Genomic DNA, 23,130 nt, shown 5'->3' with positions numbered 1-23,130 from the left:
TTTTGAGGGAATCAGATTATGATAGCTCTTTTAAATGGTAGTAAAATACGCCCAACATAAAACTTACCATGTTAATCATTTTAAGCCTGCAGTTTAGGGCCATCGAGTCCATGTGCATTGCTGTGTACCTGTTGCCACTGTCCATCTCCAGAACAAGTGCATCTTCCCAAACTGAAACTCTATGCCCACTACACACTAGTTCCCAATTTCTCCCTCTCCTCAGACCCTGGCAACCACTATTATACTTTCTATCCTTCTGAATTTGTCTACTTTTGATACCTCCTATGAGTAGAATCATACAGAGGTTGATCCTTCAAAATCAAATCTCTTAGAGTATCTTAGTTTCCTTTTGCTTAGCAGAATGTCCATCTCGAGGGTTCATCCATGTTGAAGAATGTGTTAAAATTTCCTACAGAGGCTTCTTTTGTATGTGTAGCACATTTTGTTTACCCACTCATGCACTGATGGACATTTGGGTTGCTTCCACCTGTCAGCCATTGTGAATAATGCGGATATGAACATGGGTGTGCAAATATGTCTTTGAGACCATGATTTCAATTCTTTTGGATGTATATGCAAAATGGTATTGCTGGATCATATGGAAAATCTATTTTAAATTTTTAACTATGATACTGTTTTTCATATTGGCTACACTGTTTTACCTTCCACCAGCAGTATACAAGAGTCCCAATTTCTCCATATCCTCCTGAACATGTGCTGTTTTCTGTGTCTGTTTATTTGTATAGCCACGCAATAACCATATTAATGGGAGTGGTCTCTCCCTGTGGTTTTAATTAGCATTTCCCTAATGATTAGTGATACTGAGCTCCTTTTCAGGTGATTACTGGCCATTTATATATCATCTTTGGAGAATGTCTATTCATGCCCTCTGCCCTTTTTTAAATTGTTTTTTTTTTTTTTTTAATTGTAGCGGACACTCACCCCTTATTAGATAATTTGCAAATATTGCTCCCATTCCATAGATTGCCTTTTTTACTCTCATGGTGGTGTTTTATTTTACTTTATTATTATTATTATTATTATTATTATTATTATTATTATTATAATATACCAGTGATTGAACCCAGGGGTGCTTACCCAGTGAGCCACATTCCTAGCCCTTTTTATTTTTTGACTCACGGTTTTGTTAAGTTGCTTAGAGCCTTGCTAAGTTGCTGAGGCTGGCCTTGAATTTGCAATCTTCCTGCCTCAGCCCCCCAAATTGCTGGGATTACAGGCATGCGCCAACATGCCCAATTCCTTGGTAGTGTCTTATTTTAATTTTTTGTATTGGGTATTGAATTTAGGGGCACTTAACCACTGAGCCACATCCCCACCCACCCACCCCCCTTTTTTTTTTTTAATAATTTACTTAGATACAGGGTCTCACTGAGTTGCTTAGCTTCTCACTAAGTTGCTGAGGCTGGCTTTGAACTCTGGGTCCTCCTGCCTCAGCCTCCCATGTTGCTTATTACAGGCATGTGCCACCACGCCCAGCTCTTGGTAGTGTCTTTTATGCAAGCATTGATAGTGTTTTTTCAATTTTGGTATAGTGCTGGTTATCTACTTTTTCTTTTATTCCTGGTGTCTTTGGCATCATATCCAAGAAATATCCATTAAATCCAATGTCATGAAGCTTTTCCCCTATTTTCTTCTAACAGTTTTATAGTTTTAGCTTATGTTAGGTCTTTGATCCATTTTGAGTTAATTTTTATATCGACCTTTGAGTTTATTATATCGTTAGTAGATGAGGCAGATTGATGTAATGTGTTTTCTTCTCCCTCCCACCGCCTCCCTAGGCTTTTGTAGATTTCTTCCCAGCAGCTCGGGAGGTTGAGAAAGGAGAATTTGAGTACAAAAAGCCAGCCTCAGCAATGGTGAGGTGCTAAGCAACTCAGTGAGAACCTGTCTCTAAATAAAATATAAAATACTTTATATTTTATAGGCTGTGAGAGGACGTAAACAGTGGGTTTTATGAGTACCTATCTCATGAGCTATTGTTTAACCCAAAGAAATAATGGCTCACAGTGTTTCCATGCTTAGGGACATTTAAAAATATATTGGGCAGAAGTTGCAATTACTGCCTTTTTTCTTGCTCCTGCTCATCACCTAACCTAGTGTGCATACACCTAGTTCTTAGTGTGGCTTTCATTACTTTGAGCCTTATATTTTGCTTTTTTAATGATCAACCAAAATAATTGTGAGTATTTGAGTGGTTACTTTTCAGAGACAGTGCTAAGCATTTTATTTGCCTCACTTCACTCCATTTCATAAGGATCTCAGGAGATAGTGTGACTATCATCTTTTTGGCTGGAGATATAGCTCAGTTGGTAGAGTGCTTGCCTCGCATGCACAAGGCCATGGGTTTAATCCCCAGCACCACAAAAAAATAAATAAATAAAAATTTAGTAAAAGGGGCTGGGATTATGGCTCAGTGGCAGAGCACTTGCCTAGCATGTGTGAGACACTGGGTTTTATCCTCAGCACCACATATAAATAAATTAAAAATAAAGGTAAGGTATATCAACAACTAAAAACTATTAAAAAAAAGATTTAGTAGATTATCATCTTTTTAAAAAGTTGTAAGAAATCAAGGCTTTAAAAGAATAAGTTATTTGTCCATTTTGAACCAGGACGCATATCTGGTCTGTTTGGCACCAAAGCCCGTGTTCTTACCCACTAAGCTACTTGCTCTGGGCCTATAAGACATCACTGAACACTTATTGGATCATCTGTGCTTGGGAAGTGATGGAGCCAGAAGGTGCTTGGCTTCTTGGTTCCATTTCATTCTTTATATCCGCACATAAACAGGATAGACCTAAGTACCGTCTAGCTCTAGCTGCTAACCCTTTTCATTCTGGTAGGTACTGGGGCCAAATCACCTATCATGAGAGTGAGTGGTAATGAAAGGAAGGGTATGTTGAATATTTCCTCATTTTCCAGGCCCACAGAGAGCCTGCTTGTTCTAAATTTCTACCTTAGCTTTCATCCAAAGGATGCTTAGATGTCAGAGCCACTTAGTGTAACAGGTTCTCATATGTTTAAGGTGCATTGGGGAGGACAGGGTGTGCTAGAGTCCTGGATTTTTTTTTTTGTGTGTGTGTGTGTGGCAGGAGGAGATACTGGGGATTGAACTCAGGGGCACTCAGCCACATCCTGAGCCGTATTTTATATTTTATTTAGAGACAGGTTCTCACTGAGTTGCTTAGCACCTCACCATTGCTGAGGCTGGCTTTTTGTACTCGAATTCTCCTTTCTCAACCTCCCGAGTTGCTGGGATTACAGGTGTGTACCACCATGCCTGGCGGAATCCTGGAATTTTTATTGAACTCTTCCATACTCTCCTTACTGCCTTCCTTGACACCAGACATTATAATGCTTGTAACTCAAAACTGCTATGTGGATTTTGGTAACAAGGAAACAAATGAAGCATTTATTGGGGACACATCGAGAAGGATGGCATCAATTGCTATCCAATGTTACATTTTTCCCCAATGAATCTTTAATAATCATACTATTTGTTTAATAATTTTTAAAAACCCACTGAAATTAGGCAAGAGCCTCAAAGTTTATTGGTGAGTTACCTGTAGGCAACAACCAGAGCTGCAGATGTTTCAGTGACCCAAGGGGCAGTCGGCCTTGTGAACGCAGATGAGCAATGCCTGAAATTCTGCTCATAGACAAAACTGTCTCCTCTCTTGTTTCCTCCCTCCCTCCCTCCCTCCCTTCCTTCCTCTTCCTTCCTTCCACCAGGGATTAAACTCAGGACATTTTACTACTGGTTTAGTCAGCTTTTTGCTGCTGTGATTAAAAGGACCCAACCAGAATAATTTTAGATGAGGAAAAGTTTATTTGGGGCTCACAGCTTCAGAGGTCTTAGTTCATAGAAAGCTGGCTCCATTCCTTGGGGCTCAAGGTGAGGCAGAACATCATGGCAAAGAGTATGGCATAGAGAAGCGGTCACATGATGAGCAGGAAGCAGAGAGAGACTCCATTTGACAAATACAAATTTATATCCCAAAGCCACACCCCAGTGCCCCACCTCCTCTAGCCACCCTACCTATTCAGTTACCACTCAATTGATCCCATCCGGGGATTAATTTACTGATTGGGTTAAGGTATTCTCAACCCAATCATTTCCCCACTGAATCCTCTTACATTGTCTCACACGTCAGCTTTTGGGGGACACCTCACTTCCAAACCATAACAACCGCAAAACTACAGTCTTTTTTATTTTGAGACAGAGTCTCACTAAATTGCTGAGACTCATCCCTAGCTTTCAATCCTCCTGCCTCAGTTGCCCCCACCTCAGTTCCTGGAATCACAGGGGTACACTGCTATGCCGGGCTTCTCTCATTTTCGTAGCCTGTTCCCTCAAAGATTTTTTTCTCCAGGTTCTCTTCCCATTAATCTGGTATGACTAGAAATGACTACAAAAATACAGTATTTGTCTTCTGAAATATTTTACTTTGATAAACTTTCATTTTTGCTTAATAATGAATTCCAAATTATTTAATTTCATCAATCATTAGCTTTCTTCACATGAATTTATTTGAGATTTAAACTTAGAATGAATTTGGTGAAGGAAAGCACAGTTGTCAGGTTGTATGAACCCATCAGAATGCTAAAGGAGAATAAAAGAAGGACCTCATATTAATTCTGATGAAAGGAGCAAATAAATGTGGTCTAAATGAAACTATAGAATTTAAAATTATTGGGTTTTCTTTGGTGTTTTATGTCTCTAAATTTTGGGGCTAGAAGTATTTGTTAGCTGATTCCACCTCCCACTCCATCTCACATTTTTTTTTATTAAAATACAAATCAGATAATGTTGCTTTCCTTCACAGTTCTCAAATGGCTGTCCCTGAGGCTTAGGATTAAAGTCACTCTCCATGGGACCATTGTCTTTCTTGACACCCTGTCGTCTTCCCCTCTCTTCAGGCCAGAGTGGACACTGGTGTCCAGTACCTTCTCTGCCCTGTGAACTACCCATGACTGGCTCCTCTCTAAGTCCATGCCACATGTCCTCCCAGTGCCCTTCATTCCTGAGCCCTGTGACCCTTGTCCTTCTTTCAAGGCTGTGGTCACAGTTCACCTACCTGGAAATCCTCGTCTCTGCCCCGTGGCACATGTGCTTATGCCTCTCCTGCCTTTAGCCTACACACTTCTGCCTGCTGTTCTCTGGCTCTTTCTCTCTCCCCCACTTCCGTGTGTTCTTGAGGGTTTTATCTTGTTTGTCCCTGTACTGCTAATGGCACATGAACGTTCTGTTTCACTAGAGACCTGCCCTTTGCCTGGTGCCGCAGAGGTCTCTGGTTTAGGCATGGTCATGCTTTGTGACACAGTCATTTGTTTCAAGGGCCTTTTGAGCTTCTTGTGTTGCTCCCATGGATTTCTGGTCTTCAGTTGTGGGTGGCTTCTGGGCGAATGCTGTGATGCAAAGTTTCAGGTTTTGTCTAATCTTTGAAAGAACAGGTATCTTTTTAGGTCTGCCTCCTTGTGAATGTCCATCAGATTACTCTTTTGTAGAAGAAGGATAGTTTTCAAATTCTAGATTGTTTTATATTACTTTCTTATTAATATTTTCACCTTGCTTCTCCCTCCCCATCCTTTTCTCAACTTGTTTCCTATAATTTCTAAGACTACCTGTTGAGAATTCAGATTTGCCAGCTGGGCGCAGTGGGACATGCCTATAATCTCTACAACTGGGAGGCCGAGGCAGGAGGATGGAAAGTTTAAAGTCAACTTTGGCAACTTAGTGAGACCCTGTGTCAAAAAAACAAAAGGGACTGGCAAGTTGCTCAGTGGTAAAGCGCCCCTGGGTTCAATCCCTAGCACCCAAGAAGAGAGAGAGAAGAGAATTCTGATTTGCCATTCTACAGTCATTTCGTGGAAATGCAAATAAATAGCAACACCCTGTGCGGTGGCGCACACCTGTAGTCCCTGCTACTTGAGAGTCTGAGGCAGGAGACCAACTTGAGCCCAGGGGTTCAGCCTGGGCAACCTGGCAAGACCCCAGCCTTTCACAAAAAAAGGGAAAAACAAAAAAGAAGCAGCAGCAGCAACAAGAAGTTATACATAAATGCCCTGGAGCTGAATTATGAGCCTCATAGACTATTGATTTGGAAGACAGAATGAGGATGAGAAGAACATTCTTGGATAAACCTTATCAAAAGTGTATTCTGTTGATGAGGACTATTGGCTCTCATTGTTACCTTATAATTAAAGATTAGTCAAAAAAAGTTATACTTAATCTTTCAAAAAGCCAGGTCAGGATTTGTCTGATTTCACTGATCTGTTATTTAAATTCCCTTAATCTGGAGTATGTCCACACCTTTCTTTGGCTTTCATGACATTGACATTTTTGAAGAGCACAGCACTCCTCCCCCATTCTTGTTTACTGAACATTTCTCATTTGGGCTTATCAGATGTTTCCTCCAAGTTAGGTTCTGATGATACTTTCGTGTCCAAAATACTACATTTGTGATGCTGTGTCCTTCTCAGGACATCTCACGGGGGAGACATAGCGTCATCTGCCCTCGTTGGTGTGGATTTTGACTCATTTCTTTCTGCCACACAGTTACTTTTATTTACCTTTGATTAATAAGCAGTCTGAGGAAAGACACTTTAAAACATGCAAGTATCCTGCTGTCTCTTGGGGTTTCCCTTAGATTTAGCATCCGGTGACGTTTCTTCATAGCCTGCCTTGTAAATACAAATCGGGACGCACTGCCTGGATATTTAGTCGTTTCAAAGCAAGAGGGCACAGCGAAAGCACACCCATCTCAGTGCTCCCTCAGTCCAGTCCATGCTTTGGTGCAGACTGCATTTGTCACCACGTGCTTAAGTGGCAGGGAGGAAAGGACACTGAACTCAGCCAGCAGACCAAGGTTTGAGTTCTGCTTTTACTGTTGAGTGATGTCTGACCTACAGAAAGTTACTTCATTACTTTGAGGCTTAATGTCCCTTCTGGCAAGTGGGATAGTAAAGTGATGTATAGAGAAACACTGCGAACTCGGAAATGGTACGTAAGTATGGAGAGGAGAGAAACTTACCTTTATTGAACATTTACAGTATGCCCGTTGTTCAGCTGCTTATTCTCTCACTTGAACTAGAGGTTGACCTAGACCCCTTTTACACATAGTAAACTAGGGGTCAGTAGGAGGCATGTAACTTGCCTGAGGTCAGTTCTGTTTATCAGACAGCAAGTGCCTGCTATTTGAGAGATCCTTAGCCAGGCAGTGGAGAAAGAGGTAAAGAGGACATTGTCCTGTCCCAACGGAGAGTGACAGAAGACAGATACTTAAGCATCATACACTTTAGTGAGGTATATATATTGTGTTCCAATTTTCTTCAGTCAAGAAATATTTCAAGGGTACCTTGGGGATACAGTGGCAAAAGGGCAGCTGGAGCCCTTGCTGTGGTTGAGTTTACATTAGTCAAGAGGAGACAACAGCAAATGGGCAAACGATCCATGGATTCATGATCTGGTACAGTGGTACTGCTGTGAGGACGCTCAAGGAGGGCGAGGGCTCAAGCACGTGGGAAGGGCAGAGAGTGTTCCCATCTGGGTTTGTGCCCTGGGTTTGCGTAATTCCGAAGTCCCCTGTGTCTGCAGCGCCTCCCTGGCTCTCACAGGTGCTGCTTTGTGACACAGTTTTCCTCCCAAGACCTGGGAAGCCAGTCTCTAAAGATGCTGTCAACCGGGAGACCATTTGCCAACTGAAACCATCCCTAAGGTTTACTTTGCCTGCCTCTTTGCCAGAGGAGAAGAGAAGAAGCAGGGAGAGACGTCCTGAGTCCGGGGCGGGGGGGGGGGGGGTGGCTGTAGGTTTCAGCTGCCCTGAAAATGAGGTGTTTTTTCTTATTCTTAGCAATAGATTACCAAAAAAACCACACCATTAAATTTGAACTTACCAACACAAAGAAATCCTTTGGGCCCCATTCCTTTAAGTTATCACCTTACAGTTCTTATGTCTTTTTTTGTTTATGAGAGTTGATAGTTTTATTAGTTCAGTTAAAAATGTGATTTTTAAAATCAGAATAAACTAAATTTGCTTTCATCTGTGAAATTTAGAAAATGAATAGGACAAACTAAAGGAGAAAACAAAATTCAAGGATTTAAAAAAATGCAGTAGAGGTCTGTTGGGCTTCAAAGAGCTAAAAAGGTGAAAATTAAGAAATGGCTCCTGGAAAACACATGTATCCACCCGTTTTTCTTGCTAATTGTCAGTGACAATAAAAGGAGGTAATAGAGTGTGTCTTTAGTGCCAATGGAGTCTAAACAGAGCTATAGAGCGACATAAAGATCCTCTCTGGAAATATTCAGATCTGGTCAACTGCACCCGCTTTAACAAATGGCTTCAGAATAGCAAGATTAGATCAACTGGAATAATGGGACTCCAACGAGGTGAGTCTGCACGTGTCAGGGATGATATCCATCTATTTTTCTTGGCCTTTTACGACAGTGTTGCACCACAAGCTCTGTTAACCTACTCAGTCCCTCCAAACCACTAACTCTGTGTCCAGAGGGAAGATAACCAGATAGTTACCCCAGCAGTCAGATATTCTCTGTGGAAAATGATATTCTTGCACCTCTTACAGGATGTGAAGATTCAGCCAAATACTTTAAGTGGTCAAGATGGAATTTAAATCCAAGTCAGTCTGATTTCATCTAATGCTGATCTCCGCCCCCAGCCACCTCCTCCGCTACTCCACTGCCTCTTTCTCTCACCTCCCAAGTTCAATCCATAAGGAAGCCCTACGACTTTAGTTTATCCTTGAAACATACCCACCTTCTGACCACTTCTCATGACCTCCACTGCTCCCGCTCTGACCTGAGCCACTATCTTACCCAGGATGCTGGTGCAGGATGCTCCCAGTCTGGCCTCCCTGTCCCTGTCCCCATGCTTGCCTGAAGCCCCTGCAGTCTGCTCACAGCAGCCAGAGTAATCAGAACACACAGTCTTCCATGGCTTTTCATCTCTTTCAGAGTAAAACCATGAGTTTTTATCACCTACAGTGTTCTCATTTCAAACTTCCACATTATCTTACAGCCTACCCTCCCACTACATCTCTGTTCTCCTTGCAGTTCCCGAAATGCTCTGAGCACACACTCACCTCAGGGCCTTTGCACTAGCTGTTCCCCCTCAGTCTCAAAGGCTTTGGGCTGGCTTCCCTCCCTTCTTTCAGATCTTGCTTATGTGTCACCCATGGGAGAGGCCTTTGTTGATTTATCTAACTGTAGAAACAGTCTCCACTACCTATATCCTATACCAGTGTCCCCCTACTAAACATAAGCTCTGTAAGATTAGGGACTGTTTTGTGCACATTTATGTTCCTAGTGCCTAAATATCGTTCTATGTGCTCAGGAAATCAGTATTGTTAAATGAATGCCTGTTTTACAATTACACCATTTTTCCTTTCATTCTTTGAATGTTGACATATAAATTCCACGTTTGGAGACAGGTCACTTGTAGAATTATTAGCCAGCATTGGTCAAGGGTTTTCTTTGTGCAAATCATAATATGTTGAATTCCTTTATTTTGAGCTTAAATGCCAAAATGTGTACCTATTTTTTATTGCCATGTAGCCAGAACTCTCTGCACCCTCAGAACAATTCCTTTTTCCCAACATTTTCTGGGCTATTTAAGGTTTTCTACCAATAAGATAATCAGGGTCCCTTTTGTAAGGAAGCTGATTTCATTGTCTGCAAGTGGAGTAATACAAACTCCAGAACTATAGTGTCTGTGTACAATTATTCAGGTTTTCTGAAGATTTCAGAAATAGAAGATGAATACACAAATTCAAGGAAGTGAAGTGCCCCTGATATATCTCACAGGAGCCTAACCTGTGCCTTAGGAATGTGCTGGCCACACTGGTGAATTTAATTCCCAGAAACAGCAAATTAGACCCCAAGTCTAGAATCCCATATTGTGCAAATAGACTGAGGCCTGGAGTCCTCTTGTCCATGTTATCCCAGACCCTTGCCAAGAATTGTTCTGTGATCATTTATAAATATGAGAACGTGTATTTAGTACACAGTTGACTGCACATGAAAGATGCTCCGTGGGAAGTCCCAGAATTCCGTATTTGGCTCTTGAGTGTCTGCCGTGCAGCTTTGAGCATCCTCTTTCCCGCTGCTCCATGGCGTTAAATTGTAGTAGCTTTCCTGCTCTGAACCAAGACCCCTCAACTGTCCTGTAAAGACCAGATACCGAAGCATTCTACTTGATTGGGGTGGGGGGGGAATAACCAAATTGTTCCAGGGATAGATAGATAGATAAATAAATAAATGATTTTTGGGGGGGTGGGTACCAGGGATTGAACTTAGGGGCACTCAACCACTGAGCCACATCCCCAGCCCTATTTTGTATTTCATTTAGAGACAGGGCCTCACTGAGTTGCTTGGCACCTTGCTGTTGCTGAGACTGGCTTTGAACTCGCGATCCTCCTGCCTCAGCCTCCTGAGCCACTGGGATTACAGGCCATTAACAGTTTTTGCTTTATGACCAAACCAGTTATTTTCAGTTTAAGATTCTAAATTTGGGAAATCAGGATACTTGCCCGCATCTATTGCTGTCAAGGTCAGGTTGTTTCTGAGCTGGCAAAATTTGTATAGCAACCTGTTGAGCTTAAACAACTTCAAAATTTTTCTGCCCAGAACATTTCCAATAAAAGTATGTGTATCTTCTTGACCTGTTTCCCATGATGTTTTCCTGAGTAAGGACAAAAATGGAGCCAGGCGCAGTGGTGCACTAATCCCAGCAGCTCAGGAAGCTGAGGCAGGCTTCTTTGCCTTTGTTTAGATAGATCATCTGGCTTAATCTTCACAGTATTTAAAATTTTGGTGTAAACTCTCATTATCAACTTTCTGGTGTAATAATCTTATGGACCATAGCGGTAGAAAGGGCCCTAAATACTACTACTCTTCAGTGCTATCCATATGAAATGGGTTTTTTGACAAGTTCTTTCAGTAGGTATTGATTGTGCCCCTACTGTATACCAGGTGCTGTTCTAAGCATTGACAGTACAGTGGCAAATGAGGAGGGTGTGTTCTAGAACTTGATACCATCCAGTGATTGGATGTATTTTTTTTTTTCCACCGCTGTTTTGCCTCCTTCACACATTGCCAGTGTTTGAACTTTATTACCTACTTCTTAGTTCCCTGAGAACATCATGTTCTTTCATGTCTCCCTATTTGTTTATATGGTAGGCGCCTCCACTTTGTTTAGGACTTAGCGCAAAAGCACCACCTTGATTTTAAACCCTTATGGAAGTAAATACTCTTTACAGAAGAGAATTTGCATTTCTTAGTTGGGAAAACAGTTGGACTTGGAATTCCTGTGTGCATCTCTTGTCCCCTCCCCCCCAGAGCCAGGGTCTTTTCTAGACTCTTACGACAGTTTAGCTGAGTGATGAGTTAACTTGTGGCACCATCAAGTGGTTCAGTCAGGCAATGCAGTGTAATTTTCTTACAAGATCAAGAATCCAGTTTATGCCATATGCATATTAAAGGGGAGAGGAAGGAAGGGTGGATGGAAGAAAGGAACCAGAAATTATAATGCAATTGAAAAGTATAATTACCAGACCATCTGCATCTCAAGAGGCTCAGAACTTAACAGAATCTTAGCAGGTTTGATCTATATGTGGGAATGTTTTTTCAAATCCTCACTTTTTTTTATAACCACTAAATCAGAGACACAGAGATGAGAAAAGTTTTGCTTATGTTCCTTCATTATTTGAGATCAGAGTATAAACATATTTTCTGGGGTTTTTGGGTGCTCAGCTTTGCTTGGTGAACAAACTTGACTTACCCATTGAACTCCACATTTTATACTTGGTGTCAGTTGGTGATAACTCTTTGGGCTGTGCTTATATCCTCACAACAAAACTTTGGTTTTGAAATCAAAGTCTTTTTTGACCAAAAACAAAAAACTTACTCCTTAAGTGAGGGGTAAATGGATAGTGATATTTCCATAAAAACCCAAATTCTCAATCATTTTAAGTTGGATCAGATACTCATGTGCTTAGTGAAATTAGTTTACTTGGTGTAGGTTTGTGGCTTCAGGGATAAGAAAGAGAAAGAGGGAGAGTGACAGTGGCCAGTCCTGGGGTTCTAGACTCTGTTGGGTTGAAGTTTCAGGTTACATACCAAGAGTGGTGGGCTGTATTCTTTGACTTATACTCGGGGGTGGGAAAAATACAAAATGACAAAGCCTGCATATATACATAATGCCAAAGGGACAGGGAACCATTCCTTCCAGATCTCAGCAAGAAGGAAACCCATAATGGAACAGACCTTAATTACATTCCTAATGTGGAAGTTTTGATTTTGACCACCACCTGTTGGAACGGATCCTCCTCTTTCACAGAAGCCTCGTGGTGATTTATATCATTTATACCCTCTCCTTTCACACGAGTTGGACAGAATACGTTCACCTTTGGTGAACTGCAATGCCCATGTTATTTCAAATTACAGAAGAAACCTCTTTTGTCACAACTCAGGTCTCATTGTAATAGGGTTTCCTGTTATGGGATTCTATGTTGAGTCCCATCCAAAATGTACCAAGCATAAGCAATAAATGACATTCATAAAATTCCTCTAAAAGCTCACATTCAGTTTTGTCAAACCCTATCTGTCCTGTCAGGTGTCTTTGTTGCTCAAGCAGTTTACACATTGTTTATACAGTCTTTCCAACCACCTCATCCCCACCCACCCCCCTGCCCCCCTCCAAAAAAAAAAAAAAGTTAAAAAGAAGTAGTCCTATCCTGTCACTAGCAAAGTTTATAAAACTCAGAATCAGAATGCTAAGAAATTAGGGAAGAAAAGTGATAGTTTAAGGCTAAGAAAATGAAATATCTGTTGTAGGACTAAAGTTTATAGAGCAAGCTTAATTCATAATAAATTATGGGGGAAATGAGTTCCATCTCTTTAGAAGGATACAGTGTCAAAATTCTTACTTACTGGTTCTGCACACCAGTGTTCCTTCAGTGAGATCATCCTCTCCCTCAGTCTCCACTCTCTGGATTGCTATCAATACCTTCCTTTTCTTTCTTTTTTTTAAAAATATTTTTCTTTAGTTGTAGACAGACACAATGACTTTATTTTTTATTTATTTATTTTTATGTGGTGCTGAGGATCGAACCCAGTGCCTCACAACATTAGGCGAGTGCTCTACCGCTGAGCCACAACCCCAGCCTCAATGCCTTTCTTTTAAAGGTTCCAGACAGTGTGTTTCCATTTCTCTTTAATATTTTCCTCAGTCTCATTCTATTTTATTCATAGATTGACTTACTACAGTTTGTTTTATGCTTCATGTGTTCTCTCAGGCTGTGTTTAGATGGCTGCTTTTCTTCTTTCTCTACAGCTGTCAGTCAAGCATCACGTCAGTTTTGAGTTTGTGGGCTTCTGATCAGTGACATGTTTTGTCTTTCTAGAGTGTCCTGCCATTCTACGTAGCTACAAAACTGGCTAAAATCCGAAAGCCAACTTGGGACAAGCCCTCTTCAGAGACATTTGTGAAATCTGCAATTAAAACAGTAGGCTTGCAGTCCCGAACCAATGGATACCTGATCCATTCTCTTATGGTATGTTGATTTTTAAGTCTCACATCAGTACTTTCTGGTTTTGGGTTTTTCTTTCTCATTGAGTCACAAAACAGTGACACAAAATAGTATATATTGTTAATCTAACAGGGCATCTGTGCATTATTTTAAACTGTACACCCAAGAACTTTAAAAATCTACCTGTAAGTAAAATAACAATTTAGTAACATCAGGTCATCGGCTTCAATTATCCCAGATTGTATGCTATAATTACATATCTCCCCCATTTCTTTCTCTAGGGCTCAATAAACTCCATCCTGCCTTCTTGGATTTATCTTAAAATATCCATGGGTCTCAACAAGTCCCTGAGGGCTCGCTATCTGAAGAAAGCCAAGAAGAACTAAACGTCATCCCACAGCCAGATGCTTCTGCCTGTGCACGTTAGCTGCAGGGCACCCACCAGTCCCCAGAAGCTGCTGTTGTCATTGCAGCAATTGCTAACCTAGCCAAATGTTGTCATGATTTGGAGGAAAAAAGAAGTTGCTTTTAGAAGTTCCCGACACATGTTCTGGATTCCACCAGAACTAATTTTGAAGTTTAATATAAACACTCATATAAAATGGATGTAGAACTCATATTACCAAGAACAATTTAATAGGAAAAAACATGATTATAGCAAATCACAGAATGACAAACATAAAAGCCATCTGTTCCATCTGGCCCCAAAGTCAGTGATCATTATTATATTTTCTCTGAAAACATACCATAAAATATAATCACTAGCAATTCTTTTTTTCCTTTTTTTAAAAAATTTTACTCACTTTGACGGAATGGGGATTAATTAATTTGCTTGTTGGTGACAGTAATGATTTTGAAAAAATGGGGAATTAATTTGCTTATTGGTGGCCAAACTGTAATTTACATAGATCTCTATAAGGTTTTCTAAATGTATATACCAATTTATATGTTTATATGGAACTATTCCTTCTAAAAAGTATAATTATAAAAGAGGGAATTATTTCTGACACGTAAAGCCCACTAAAATAAGCTTTATTATAACATGTTATTTCTTCTCAGTTTACACAAATGTAAATACTGAAACTGTGCAGTATGATTGAATTATAAAGATAAGTGGACCAAGGCTGGGGTTGTGGCTCAGTGGTAGAGTGCTTGCCTAGTACGCATGAGTCACTGGGTTCGATCCCCAGCACCACCTTAAAAAAAACTAAATAGCGTACAATGAATCGAAAAGCTTTCTGCTGTCATGTAGAACTGATTCGAACTAATACAAAATAAGTTTTTTTAAAACGAAGTTTAAAAAAATAAAGGTATATTAAAAAAAAAAGATAAATGGACCAAAATGTACATTGAGGCTGACCATCCCTATGGTACCACTGACACCCCAACTCAGGACCTGCACAGACCCCAGCCTTCTTTGTTTTCGCTCTGCACCAATATTGCTCACATGTATGAAAACAGACTACTTAAATAATAATGGCTATCATGGAAATGGCATTGTACTTGTTAAATTGGAACCCTACAGTACTGATACAATTAGCTTTAATAAAAGGTGATATAACCATGGGTTGAATGAAAGCATATTTTTTTGTTCTAGAAACTTAAGATCATATTTATGTTGGCTTACATAAGACTGACTTTTATCCTGCTTCAAAATCTGTAGGGATGTCACGAGGAAGAATTCAATACTGTGAAATACGCAGCACAGAAAGGTGGGCCTTTATCTAGGCTGTGTCTCCTAGTTTTAAGCACCAGTAAATTTGTAAAAAGAAAAGAAAAAAAATTAAATTGGGTTAAGTGTTTCTGGCTATTAATTTTGCCAGTTCAGGACTTAAAAAGAAGGAAAAAAAACACACAAATTACCATCTTCTGGGCTGGGGTTGTGGCTCAGAGGTAGAGCACTCACCTAGCACACGCAAGGTCCTGGGTTCAATCTCAGCACCACATAAAAATAAATAAATAGAATAAAAGTATTGTGTGCAACTACAACTAAAAAATAAATATTAAAAATTACCATATTATATCAGAATCATCATGGAAAAGAAAAGGTATTTTAGCACTCAAAAAGTAGGAAGAACATAATACAAGAATAAAGGATAGTCACTTAAATAAACGTAGCTTTATTCAATTTAAAACACATCCTTTTGCCTTTTCCCCCTCTCTCCTCTTATTACAGAGATAGTGACACCGCAATGACCTGGACAGTATTTTATATGCTTTCACACATTGGTTGATTGGCATGGTTGTTTTTGTGGAAAGGTGGAAGATAGGACCTGGGGGTAAATACATGAGGAATTGGTTGGCAAGACCAGTATACTGCAAGATACAAAATGCTTCTTCTGTTACCCCAGTTAGAAAATAGTTTGCACAAACATGCAAAATATATCTCAGTTGGCATTAGAGAAAGTATCTTAAAACAAAGGTTTGTACAATTCTGATTGCCCTAATGTGAGTCCCACAAGCACTTGGAATAAACAAGTAACTGTGAAGTGATATTGTTAGTCTTCCATTTTCTCAAATGGTCTTGCCCTAAAAAGATGAATTATATGTTCTCATTTGCTACTTATTTCATTGAAGTGTAATAATAGAACTGAACTTTATATAGTGAATGTTAATCTGAATATGATTCAATGTGTAAAAGATTTACTGTGATATTATTTTATAGGAATGAAATGAGCTTTAGTACTATAATTTCTTATCTCCATTTACACCAAAAGTAAGCTGAGATTTCAGTGGTCCTGCATTCTGTTGCTTTACTCTGTAGTTTACCAGTGTGAAAGCAAATGATTGAAGCTTTTCGGTATGTTGGAAACAATTTAGTTTAAAATTTTTTACTTTGTGGTATTCTAATATCTTTAGCATATTTGTACTGCTCATTTCATTGTGCAAAACATGTAGATATGGACAATTTAAATTCCCTCATTGAAAGTTGTTATGGTTAGAATATGAAGTGTCCTCCCCCCCCAAAGATGCATATGATGAAGGCTTGGTCCCTGATGCAACAGTGTTCAGAGTGGGGTTTGGGGGAAAGGATTGGATTGTGATGACTGTGACCTCATCAGTGAATTAGCCCATCGAGGGATTCCTAGCTGTGAAAGGACTATTGCAACGTGGTGGAAACTATAGGAGGTGAAGCCTCGTTGGAGGGAGTGAATCCTTGAGGGCATGCCCTTGGAGACTCTGTCTTGTCTCTTTCTCTGCTTTCTAGCCACCATGAGATAAGAAGCTTTCCTCCACCCTCACCCAGGGCCCTCACCTAGCTATCTGCCTCACTTCAGTACCAAAGCAATGGAACTAACCAACTATGAAGTGAAACCTCTGAAACCCTGAGCCAAAATAAATTCTTCCTCTTTTGTTTTTGTTAAGCATTTTGTCATAGTATTGTAAAGCTTACTAACATAGAAATATAATTATTTTTTCTACTGAGATATTTGGAGGCATCTAGAAATATAATATTGTATTTAGCATGGACACAAATAATTTTTAATGTGAATGGTGTATTACAACTATGTCCATTCTCCTTTTACGTGTCATTAAAAAGTAAACCAAATGGATAATACAAATGGCCATCCCGAAAAGATATAAGCAAGCTTAACTTCCACATTACAAAAGTTTCTAAATGTACTGTTCATTAAATTTTTTTGAGTACTATGTGTGCTATGGGGGAAAATGAAGCAGGGTAAGGAGGATGGGGAAGCAGTGTGGATGAGACAGAGGTAGAAGCCTTGTTTGTGGTGGCCATGAATGAGTGATCAGGCTTTGAAAGTCTTGAGCGAGCTTTTCAGCTACCTGGGGAAGCCTTTCAGTCAAACCAGCTAGTGCAGATGTCCAAGGAGGGAGGTATATCTGTGTTTCCAGCCCACACACTGACATACACACTAAGTGATGTGTTTCCTGAGCATTTTGTTTCATAGACTTGCTTTAGTATATTTTAGTTATAACCATTTAATAATGAAGCAGTTTTACATTCTTGAACATATTCCATTATCTTTCTGCATGGCTGAATTTAGTTTGCTTGTATTTTACTTGGGTTTGTGTGAATAGATTTGTGAAATCTTTCTCATTTTTTGGTCCGGTTTTATTGTCAAGATTATAATTACTTCATTACATAATTTGGGAAGCATGGCCTATTTTACTGTACTCTGAGAATTATAAAAAAATGGAACGACCTATTCTTTGAAAGTTTCTAAAACTATCTAGTCCTAGTATTTATTAGTGAGGAGACTTTTAACTACTGACAGTTTCTTTAATGATAATTAGACTATTCAGGATTTCTAATTTTTCTTGAATCAATTTTGAAAAATATTCGAAGTAGTCACTCATTACACACACATAAATGTATTAGCATAAAGTAGCTCAGGGAAATAAATGTCTTATTTAAACTTCTACTGAATATGTACTTAATATTTCCTTTTCTGATATTTGTGTCATCTTTCTTTTTCTTGACCACTGGCCAGAAGTTTGTCCATTTTATTAATTTTTTTAAGAATGAAATTTTGAATTGATTAATTCTCTGTCCTTCTCTTTCATATGCTGCTTGTTAATAGTTTATTCTGTTTACTTTTTCTTATTTCATTAGTTAGATATTTAACTCATTGATGTTCAATGTTTTTTTCTTGAATAAGTATCTAAATGTATTTGAATTATCTCCTTTGTTACATCTCACAATTATGTGTGTGAATATAAATGTATGTATATACACAGATACACATTTTATTGTTTTTCAGTTGCTAATATGAACATGATGATTCCTCTGACCTGTGAATTATTTTAAAATGTTTTAAGTGTGCAAAACTTATGGCTTTTATATATATATATATATATATATATATATATATATATATATTTTTTTTTTTTTTTTTTTTTTTTTTTTTAAAGAACCAAACGTTGGGCTGGGGTTGTAGCTCAGTGGTAGAGTGTTTGCCTAGCACGTATGAGGCCCTGAGCTCAATCCTCAGCACCACATAGGATAAATAAATAAAATAAAGGTATTGTATCCATCTATAGCTACTAAAAAATATTTTTAAAAAACAAATGTTAATATCACCATTAGTAAGACAGATGTGTGTTTGTGTGTCCTGATGAGATGCCCTGGAGACACGAAGCACTGATGTGCTCTTCCTGACCAAAATGCATGACCTGAACCTAGTCAGTAAGAAATACCAGATAAAGCTAAATCAAGGAATGCTCTCAGAGTTATCAGTCGCTGCTTGTCAAAAGTTTAAAGTTAAATGAGACTAAAAAGATGTGGATTCTTATCCAGATGAAATTTTTCCAGCTTTTGTTCAATGGGGCATTTTTTAAACAATTGGTGAAAATTGAGTAAAATCTGTAAGTTAAAAAAGCATGCTGTCATATTGATTTTTCAGGTTTTGATAATTATATTTTGGTATAATTGTTTTAAGAAAAAGTCTTCCTTTAGGAAATACACACTGCAGTATTTAGGGATAATGGAACATTGTATATGCACCTGAATCTCGAGAGAAAAAGAAGTCAGTGAATTATATATAAAGGAAATGGTACAGCAAATGTAAAATGTTAACATTTGGAGAATCTAGGTGAAGGTATGTATGAATTCTTTGTACTGTTTGCAAATTTACTGTAAATCAATTTATTTCAAAATAGTTAAAATTTTCTTGTTCTAATGAATTGCTTTGTGGGCAAAAACATGTGAGTATGATATAGCTTAGGCAAATTATTGTGATTTTTCTCTGCCTTGACTTTGCCACCCAAAAAGTGAAAACATTTCATAGATTGTTGTGAACATAAGTTAATACACTTAAATTACCTAGAGCCCAACCAGGCATAAAGTGTGTGTGTGTGTGGTGTGTATGTGTATCTCCCTCCCTAAACACTAGCCATGACCATGTTATCTTACATGGAAAAGGGGGTCTTTTCAGAGTGATTTAAGTTAAGGGCCTGAAGGTGGAGAGACTTTCTTGGATTATCCAGATGGATCCTAAATGCAATCCCAAGTGTCTTTTTTTGTTTTTATACGTACATACATAAATATGTGTGTGTATAAAATTTAAAATCTTTTAGTTATAGATGGACACAATATCTTTATTTTTGTTTTTATCTCATTTTTATGTGGTACTGAGGATCGAACCCAGTACCTTATGTGTGCAAGGCAAGCGCTCTGCCACTGAGCTACAACCTCAGCTCCCCGAGTGTTTTTAATAAAAGAGTAGGATTGTATTTTGGTATGATTGTTTTACAAAAAGGAGCGAAGTCAGTGTGACCACAGAGGCAGAGAGCAAAGTGGTGTGGACACAGCCAAGCAATGTCACTAGCCACAAGATGAGACATCCAAGGAGAGAGTATATCTGTGTTTCCAGCCTGGAAGAGGCAAGGAACATTTTCTCCTCCTAGATGTCTGGAGGGTAAGGACCCTGCCATCAGTTTAACACTGGAACAGTAATACTGAATTTGATTTTTGGCCTGTAGCAAACTTTGTTTCAAACTGGTGTGTTCATGACCATTTGTTAGCCTTAAGAAAACAAATGTAAACTTTTTATTATTAACTATTGGAAATTTTTTGAAACTTGTTTGATGTTCAGATATGTCCAATTTTTAAGTATTCTTCATGTGCTTAAGAAAGTTTTTATTCTAGTTATTGTTTACTATGTCTTTGAATCAGATTTAATCATGGTGTTCAAACCTTTCATATCTTTGCTAACTTTTGTCTACCTGACCCTATCAAAGATGTTCAAATTCTCTTTGTAATAGTAGTTTTGTCAGTTTCTTCTGTTTTAATCATTTTTAGTCAATGCATTTTATTGAGTGAGTAAAGTAATTCTTATGTCATCCTGGAAGTGACTTCCTTAATGGCAGTGCTTTTTGTCTTAACACCTGTTTTCTGTGATCTCAGTAATCACCTTTGCTTTGTTTAGGGTATTATTTATTGCATATTTTTTCAGTCCTTTTACTTCCTATCTTTCCATGTGTTTATGTTTTAGCTTTGAATCTTGTTAAGCCAAATAAGCCTTTGTCGATTTCTGCCTTTTGAGGCAAGTTCATTCCATTTATGTGTGTTAGTATTTCTAAAGCATCGTTAACTTTTCTGCCATATTATTTCTGATATTTGTTTCTTTAAGTGTTGTTTTTTCTCACTTCTTGTTGGACTGCTGGTTTCTGTGTTGTTAGTGACTTAGATGCTGTTTCTCCCTCCTTGTTTGTTTAGAAATTTTACATTGTATTTCCCTGTATTTACTTCTTCAGCTTTTTCAGAACATACTCAATACAATCTAAAATTATGTGGTGACATAATGCTATCTTTAATAACAAGGTACTTTAGAACATTATTATGATCAACCCTTTCCTGATTTACATGCTGTTGTGGACCATTATTCTAATCCTATTCTAAAACCCTATAAATTAGGGCTGGGGCTATAGCTCAGTGTAGAGCACTTGCCTAGCAGCATGTGTGAGGCACTGGGTTTGAACCTTAACACCACATATAAATAAATAAAATAAGGTATTGTGTCCATCTACGACTAAAAAAATAAAACCCATAAATTAGACATTTTTGTTATTATTTCATGCACACACCTGTGTATAAAATAAATTGCTACCTGTTTATCTATTCTTTATACACCTTAAGTCTCAGAATATTTGAGCATGTCATAGTTTAACTGGCACCATTTCTTTTCTTTACTAGTGCTATTTAAAATAGTTGTGTGGTTTAGAATGGATGGCATCTTGAAGTTAGTGAGATGCTGACTTCCAGTGTTGGGGTTGGTGCTCAGAGGTCAAAATCTGTGTGGTAGTTTTCTGTAGGTGATATATCTAAGTGTGGAACTCTATCGATACTTGGCTTCTAGTATGCTTTTTTTTTTTAATCTCTGAATCCATGTCTTCATCAGACATGATCTCAGTAGTAGGCAGGAGATATCAGGCACTATCTCATTGTCTGCAGGTGAGACTTCAGTTTCAAGTGCTGTGTCTTCATTCTCTCCATCCCTCTTTCATTCTTTCCATCTTTGTCTTCCCGAGCTGCATGATGTATATTTCCTTCATGTCTTCATTCCACTTATCTCGTTCTCTCCTATGTCTTAATCTGCTATTAAATCTATTCACCACATAATTTTAAAAGTATATTTAGTCGTCAATGAACCTCTATTTTATTTGTTTATATGTGGTGTTGAGAATGGAACCCAGGGCCTCACACATGCCAGGCAAGTGCTCTACCACAACCCTAGCCCTCACCACAAATTTTGTTATGTTTCTCATTTTTAAAACTTCTTTTTTTCTTAAATTATTTATTTATTCTAATTAGTTATACATGATGGCAGAATGCAATTCATTTCATATTACACATATAGAGCACAACTTTTCAAGTCACTGGTTGTACACAAAGTATTTTCACACCATTCATGTCTTATACATGTACTTAGGGTAATGATGTCTAATTTAACTCATTCCAATGTCATTCCTACCCGCATGCCCCCTCCCTTCCCCTCCGTCCCCTTTGCTATATCTAAAATTCCTCCATTCCTCCCATGCCCCCCCCATCGCCATTATGAGTCAGCATCCTCATGTCAAATAAAATATTCGGCCTTTGGTTTTGGAGATTGACTAACTTCACTTAGCATTATATTCTCCAACTCCATCCATTTACCTGCAAATGCCATGATTTTATTCTCTTTTAATGCTGAGTAATGTTCTATTGTGTACATATACCAAAGTTTCCCTATCCATTCATCTACTGAAGGGCATCTGGGTTGGTTCCACAATTTAGCTATTGTGAATTGTGCTGCTAACCAGGTATGGTGGTGCACGCCTGTAATCCCAGTGACTCTAGAGGCTGAGGCAGGAGGATCACAAGTTCAAGGCCAGCCTCAGCGTCTTAGCAAGGCCTTAAGCAACTTAGCAAGACCCTGTCCAAGAATTAAAATTAAAAAGTGCTAGAAATGTGCTTCAGTGACAAGGTGCCCCTGGGACCAATCCCAGTGCCAAAAAAAAAAAAAGTTTCTTTTGATTTTCATTTAAACCTATTTGGTCAATCCCTAATAGCTTCCTACTGCTTGTTCAGTTATACAATTCAGTGTTCAAAGTTTATGTCACTTTAACACATGGAATTTTATTGTCCATATCTGGTGATCCCAATCTTAAATTCATAAGAGTCTAAATCTGTTGTTTTTATTTCTTATAGCTTTCGCTCAAAGTGGTTCATTTTCTTTGTTAATTGGAAGTCCTATTTGGTTTATTTTAATCTGGGGGAGTACCCTTCTTTCCTGAGTGTGGGGCCTTTACCAGCCCAGTACCACTCTGACCCCATTTGAGGCATCTACAAGACAGGAGTCTCAGGCTTCGTTTTTGTGCTTTCTAGTGATATTAGCAACAAATCTTGTTCCCAGTGCTAGGTTTTGGCATCACCCTCAAGAGGCGCCCACTAGTTTCCTATTGTCTTGTTGATCACTGCATCTAGCTCTGACTTCAGTTTTATCATGTTTTTCCCTTTTTGATTTAGTGTGTTTTCTTACCCTTAGAGGTTTCACTTATTTCTTTTGAATCTAACCTTGCAGTCAAATGCTTAGAGTGGTAGCAGATTCATTATGCAGG

At 38.7% G+C, this 23,130-nt stretch overlaps 1 protein-coding gene across 1 annotated transcript in view; it reads left to right on the top strand.

Annotated features, from left to right (window-relative positions):
• The window catches only part of Hsd17b12 (hydroxysteroid 17-beta dehydrogenase 12), a 148,336-nt gene extending 133,206 nt beyond the window's left edge, over positions 1-15,130 (top strand). Inside the window, exons 10-11 of the mRNA XM_027936716.2 lie at positions 13,441-13,590; positions 13,848-15,130. Coding sequence (XP_027792517.1) covers positions 13,441-13,590; positions 13,848-13,952 — 255 coding nt within the window. The 3' untranslated portion in view covers positions 13,953-15,130. The remainder of the gene's footprint in view (positions 1-13,440; positions 13,591-13,847) is intronic.
• Positions 15,131-23,130: the final 8,000 nt, after the last annotated feature.

The sequence above is a fragment of the Marmota flaviventris genome, chromosome 9 (assembly GCF_047511675.1).
Source record: "Marmota flaviventris isolate mMarFla1 chromosome 9, mMarFla1.hap1, whole genome shotgun sequence".
In the NCBI taxonomy this organism is placed as follows: Eukaryota; Metazoa; Chordata; class Mammalia; order Rodentia; family Sciuridae; genus Marmota; species Marmota flaviventris.
The sequence above is the reverse complement of the archived record's forward strand: the minus strand, read 5'-3'. Positions and strand labels throughout refer to the sequence as shown.